Source organism: Lagopus leucura, unplaced genomic scaffold, assembly GCF_019238085.1.
Source record: "Lagopus leucura isolate 7727_CA_CO unplaced genomic scaffold, USGS_WTPT01 Super-Scaffold_100008, whole genome shotgun sequence".
Taxonomy (NCBI): domain Eukaryota; kingdom Metazoa; phylum Chordata; class Aves; order Galliformes; family Phasianidae; genus Lagopus; species Lagopus leucura.
In genome coordinates this window covers 14,735,833-14,742,561 of record NW_024962265.1, presented here as the reverse complement: position 1 = coordinate 14,742,561, position 6,729 = coordinate 14,735,833, and the positions used below count along the sequence as shown (strand labels likewise).

General features: G+C 42.6%; 1 protein-coding gene across 1 annotated transcript in view; it reads left to right on the top strand.

Moving 5' to 3' along the window:
* Positions 1-6,426: 6,426 nt before the first annotated feature.
* The window catches only part of CELSR1 (cadherin EGF LAG seven-pass G-type receptor 1), a 198,954-nt gene continuing 198,651 nt past the window's right edge, over positions 6,427-6,729 (top strand). Inside the window, exon 1 of the mRNA XM_042872737.1 lies at positions 6,427-6,500. Coding sequence (XP_042728671.1) covers positions 6,427-6,500 — 74 coding nt within the window. The remainder of the gene's footprint in view (positions 6,501-6,729) is intronic.

The window sequence follows — 6,729 nt, the reverse complement described above, 5'->3', positions numbered from 1 at the left end:
GCAAGAAGCAGAAGTAAAATCACACCCTCCTGCAAATTCTCCTTCAGAAGAGGCAGCCTCACCACCTAGGAGACACACACACATTTGTCTGGTCTTGAAAAGTGCCTTCAAGCCAGTAATTGGAAAGGTTTCTGGGTACCCAGGAACAAAGGCAAGCAGTAAGATATGAAAGCCAGGTCCAATTTATTACCAATAGCCCCCCAGAGACCTTGACTAAAAGCTCACAAGGGTATGAAAAAAAAAAAAAAAAAAAGCCTTTGGAGAACAGACTGGGCACATGCTTTAACACAGCTACAAGACGAGCTCAGATCATAGTGGCAGTCCTACACAAAAATGCAAACAAGAGTAGATGGGAGCACCTACAGAAACATCAGGACTGCTCAACCTCATGGCGTTACATCCTTTTACACATGGGAGTTTTCTTCAGCTGACTGACTACAAGATGAGCTTTCCTTTACACCCTGATAAGCGGAGTGATCTGCTGTTCCTTGTCCACCTAAAAACACTCATATTACTGTTTATGGCTGCATTTGGCAAATATACATATATATTTTTATGAAGTGCATCTACTGGTAAATCTTCATATAATAAGGAAGCTACTTCAAACAATGATCATCCTGTAAGCAAGAAAGTATGTGTGGCAGCAGTAGATAATCTCCTCAAGTGTTGGCATCTGGTATTTCCTCCATGGTTCAGAAACCATAAGCAATGCGTCTGCTGCCTAAACACAGCTCCACAGGTCCTCATCTCTCGTTTCAGATAACAAGCAAGTTGTGGTCAGCCAGTCAGGGGTGCAGCCCCTTCTTATCATTTCCAGTACATCTGTCTTTTCCTACTTCTGACATTCATGAGAACGCAGTATTAACATCATAACTTTGATATTTATATAAAAAAAGCCCAAAGGAATATCAGACTATGTAACCACAAATGCTTTGTTTAGCTGAGATATTTGAAAAGGAACAAGAAAGTAGAAAAGCAAATCACCACCTTTAGAACAAACAGACATTCTTCTTTGCTTAAGTCCATGCAGTGTTTCCAGAAGCCACCTAAGACAATTGTTCCACAGCTCTAAGTACACACATGACATCTTTGTGCCACGAGTGAGGTCCGCTGTAGTGCTCAGATATTATGATGAACTTCCAACCAGCTGAGAACAAAAGCCACCTAGAGGATAAGATAAACAAGTGGAGTTTGCTTCAGACACAAAGAAATACAAACTGCATGGAAGGATTTTCCATGATTTAACAAAGACAATAAATGGTCATCAACAGCAGACTACAGAGGAATGGGTCACAGATAATAGCTTAATGCTTATCTATAAAGAAAAAAATATTTATGCAATTTCAAAGTATTAACAGCAAAATATAGAATTACTTATGAATTCCATCTTCTCCAACTTAACTCATCTAAGTGAAACTCAAAGCAGATACTGTACATTCAGGCTTGCACTCTGCTAGAAAAACCAGCCTGAGAACACCAGGCAGTTTCTCACTCAAAAACCATGTGCTGTCTCTGCTCTGCTTTATGAGAGGACTCCCAAGTGCCAGAGAGCTTCACCAGTCAGCTGCTCAGCAATGCAATCTCCACGTTCTTCCTACAAAACATTCCAAGAAATGATGTTTGTGCCTCACTTTTTTTCCTTGTTGTAGAGGGATTAATGATCCAACATTAAATGAAATCATTGTTAGAAGATCCGTCAAAAACGGAAGCAAGACTGCTACTAGAAGAAACAGGAAAGAAGCAGATTTGACATAAAAATATTTCTTAATTGTGAGTTTTCTGGGGAAATCAGAACTATCTTACTTAGACTGGTTATTTCACTGGGAGTACAAGTAAGAGCTGCTGAATGCACATACCTTCATCAATCCCATCAGTAACTGCTAGATAGGGAAAGTGAAAAACACACAAAACAGGCACAGATCCTTTTCTAAGCTTCATACTCAGAATGTTTCTCTAAACACAACAGTGTTAGCTCCATGTCGTCTGGAGGAGACCACAGCCCTCACTTCTGCAGTGTGCTGCACGCTCCCAACATTTTAGTTTTAATTACTGCAAGTTTCCAGGAAGCTTTTACAGCTCAAGTGAAACTTGAACATACAGCATCCCGCAGCAGCTGGCAGAGCTCTTAAAGGATCCACACATCTAGCTAGGTGCTCTATAGCTTATTGTGAATGACACCCCCCATTGCACGCTCCCAGTTCTTGCAGTGTTGACACCACACAGCATTTCACACAGCAGCAGCTGCACTTCAGTGCAAAAAGTTACAAAGTTAATCAAACTGCTGTAATGCCTGGAAGTGGTTTAATGTTTTGAAAAGACAGACTACATAAAGAACATAGTAACGCAGGCTCCACATATTCCTACTCCATCCAAAACAGCCAAGAGCTCTGGGATGGGACACACAGACAACACTCCAAGAGCTACGGCTTATCTCAGGAGGGAAAAGGTGAGGAATAAGGAAGATGAAGGAAGTCTGAAGAAAGAGTGACTATACCCCAGAGATAAGATCCTGGATTACATATCGACTTGCAGCTTGATTTTGAATCATGCAGCCAAGGGTGTGTTCATCAAGGGCCATATAAGTGCAAGGAACACCACAGAGTAAACAGCATCTTATCACTGGGTGTTGAATGTGCTATTTTTTTCTTGCTGTGACATGACATCTTGTCACAAGTCTTACAGAACGCTCAGAGCCCAGGCCACCGGTCCCTTCAGCTCCAAGAGGGTTTTCCGAATGGTCTCTGCTGCTTGGATGTCTGGAGCCCAAATTGGGCACACCACCCAGCTCTGCAGCCAACGCAGGCAGCACACAGTCATCAGGCTCCAGGCAGCACTCTGTCCTGGCACACCTGCAGCAGGCCCTGCTTCAGTGTTTGGGGGAAGCAGCTTGTGCCTGAAGCCATGACTACACAGCTCCTCAAGACTAAGGTCTGGAATCAATTACAGGATTTACAGCTTCCACATCAGTCCTCAAATAACTAGAGGAACCCCAAGGCTGTACGTCTACAGCCAAGAGCCAGCTCTACCAAAAGCAAAAAGGAAGAGATTTTTTTCAGACTCATAAAGCAGCACCACAACTACATGTGGCCTTCAGACCACATTACAAGAACTCCTCCATCGGTACGGCTGTGCTACCGCTTAAACACTGCTGACAGTTGTAAATCCACGTGTCTCTGTGCAGCGCCGCCACATTTTGCCTGGCATGTCAAAATGCTGTTAACCTTGAGAAGCGCAGCAGGTTATTTCGAAGCGCAGTTACTCTGCACGCATAAGGACACAAACGAGATCCAGAGAGAGTAAACAGATAAACCCTTTCCAGAATGTGGCACTTCAGTCAGTAATATCAGCAACGTGAGACAGAAGGACTCCTGCAGACAGCTTCAGAGCTAAAACTCCTGCTCATATTATATTTAAAAAGTTCTGTTACATGTTTAACTTTCAACGTTCAGGTTCATGGTAATCTTCAAGTTTATTTCATAACTCTGCTTTGAGCATCTAAAGATAACTTGTGGATCCTTCATTCAAAACTCTGATATTAATTTTCAAAATTGATTCGTTTCCAAACCTGTGAATCTCCAGTGTTCTATATATAAGCAACTTTGTACCTGAAATGAATATTGAAGTAACAACTGGCTTCTATGAGATGGTAAAAAAGCCAAGCATTAGTAATGGAAGCTATTAATAAAAGCCACTGACAGTCCTATCAAGAGCTCTGATAAGGCAGCTATAGTGGTAGAAAATAATAGAATTCAGGCACTGATTGTATATGCCAGGCCACCACAAAGCGTGCGGCTTTGTTCTCTTTAATTAAGATAAGTATAGACCTCTCATAATAAAGTTATTTTCAGGGGGGTACTCTGGAAATTTAAAATTCATTTACCAATGTGGAGAAGACAAGCAACTGCTAACTACTTTTCCTGCATAAAAAAAAATCCACCACAGCCTGGCCAACTTCATACAGATATACAGGAGGAGACGCTCAACACTCAAGAAACACAACTGTGCCCTCCCACAGAGCATGATGAGTATCCCAAGGACAAAGTGCTGTTTCATGCTTTATTCCGTTCTCTTGTCCTCCTGCCTCCCTCCCAGCTGACAGCAGTGTTACGTGGCTGTCAACATTCCACTAACAGTTTTACTCTGCACCTGGAGCGTTGACCTAAAAATAAAATCCTCCTTTATAAATTTAACATGGACCACAGAGTTCCTCACATAAGCACACAAAACAGATGTGGCAGAATAAGAAACATCTGAACTTCACCCCATTTACTTTAGTTTCTAAGGCAGATGTTCACCTTCACGCACATCACAAAGGAATCTTGAGAACATGGGAATATGCACTGAGCAGACAGAAGAGCCCTAATTTTCCTAATGAAGGAAAGAGCCCTGAGTGAGGTGGCTGCTGCTGAGCCAGGGCAGCATACAGCAACAACGTGCCCACACATCAGCAAGCACTTGTTCAAAACAGAGATAAGTTTGAGACCAAACATCCCAAGGAACACACACACACATCTATGCTATGCAGCATTTAATGATAGTGCTTCCTGGGCACGTGCATCCCACAAATCTAGTCATAAATCCCTTAATCACGGGTCAAAAGATGTGTCAACATCTGCGTTGATGAGATCAGGAAGAGAGGGCTGCAGTGTCTGAGGTTTGCCACCAGAAACATCAGCTCCTGCAGAAGGGCAGCAGCACTCAGAACAGCTGCAGCACCAGTGACTTACAGTGACCTCTAAGACCTGCATCCCAGGAAGAAAGAGCAAGACACAGAACATTTACTTTTTTTTAAAGTATACTAGGAAATAAAAGATCTGTTTGTTTCTGTCCCCAAGACACCTATAGAGCAAGCCTTATGCTAAGTGCAGTGCACTCTTTATAGCATTTCTCTACAACAGGCGATGTGTTCTCAACAGAGCTTGGCAGAGAATGGCTGCAGTAACTCCGAGTTGTAAGCAGCTCAGCTGAACTCCAGTTTCTGTTGAGATGCAGACATAGCTTTCAAACTAAAAGCAAACCAGACAACCCTAAGTATTCTCCAAGCACATTTACAAAAACCATCAAAGCCAGTAGTTTTTTCCCTTGTTAACATGAGCAAATGTTAAAGACACACGGTGACCCAAGATTCAAATTTTTCAAATGCAACCAACGGAGCAGGTCAGGAGCCTTCACCTTCTGCCACTCTCAGAAGCACATAACTGCATCTTCAGTCATTTACGCATCTCTGAAGGCCTGGTCTCCTGTCAGGGAATTAAATCTATTACTGCCAGAGGGTGCATCAGGAGAAAGGATTGGGTGTCAAAGGGAGGAGAGTGAAAAGAGCAAAAAAGCTCCTAACTGGAAATAATGTGTTTTTAATTTGCAGCTGAATGCCACCCTTTAGTCAAGGCCATTTACCATACAAGAGAAATTGTACCTTTAAGATGAAGAAAAAAAAATTCAGTGCCTACTCTCCACAAAGATTCCAAAGATTGCTAATATTTATGAAGTCAAAAGTGGCTTCAAAGACTTCTTTTTTGTGTGTGTGTCATAACACAAAGCAGCATTAACTCACTTCCAGCTGAATTCACCACTAAACTGTCATTGTATTAGTGAATTCTGACCAAAAAGGAAAACGCTCCGCTTCTTTGCCTTGTCCCCCCCCATGACTGACAGTGACCATGGGATAAAAGGAAAAAAAAACTCACATTTTTCTGAGACTTTAAAGACCAAAACTCTTAAATCCTGGCAGTGCCCAACGATGTGACCCAAAGCGACACTTAACAGCTGTATTTCTGTGCAGAGATTGCTCCACAGATCAGCTCGCCAACGTGCAGGCAGTACCTAACCCAGAAAAACAAATCAGTGCAGAGAAGAAAAAGAACCAGTGTTGCAAAATAAAGCTGGAAAATGGTACACTTCACTTGGGTCAGAAACAGTCAGGTCTGCAGAAGAGAGCCCGCAGCTCAGGATGGCAGACTATCTGTACATAGGACTGCAGTCTCGTACTAACAGCCTGGGATTTGGGAACTCTGAGAGTAACCCTGACAAATTAGCCTGACAAATACTGGGCTGAGAAGGAAGAGACCTGGAGCAGCCACTGCCTAGCTCAAACCAGGAAAATCCAGCGAGGTGCTCATCCATTGCTAAACAGCATTCATTTTCCTGACCTTTAGGAAACAAAACATCAGGAAACATGATCTTTGACTTCATAAACAAGAAGACAATCATCATAAAACTTTTAATGGAACCATATGTCACACACAAAGCAGTCTCCCGTCTGCAAGAACAGGAGAGGTGGTGACTGAGTTAAAACTAAACTATGAATTTTCACAGCAGCGCAATGTGAAATGAGGTCATGGTTCATTTTCCAACAGGTCGTTACTTTGGAGGTTGAACAGTTTATGTTTCTCCTCAGCTGTAAAGTCTTTGTATTGAAGAGTGAACATGAAATACCAATCTATGGTGAAAACACTGAATACATACAGCATTATGGACAGACAAGGCTTCATATTGCGGAGGTATATCTGAATTTAACAGCGACACTAACCACTTCTCATACACTGCACAAGCTTCCTTACAAAAACAAATACAGGTTTTTTTCTCCCCTCAAGCCTCCTACTCTCAAACAACACTGAACGGCTGACACCTGATACTGCACTCACACCTACAAGGAACTCCCATCAGTTTCCACACTACACAAGGGCAGGAGGGCAGGGGTAGTGCCTGGGGCTGCCACACTTTGCTACC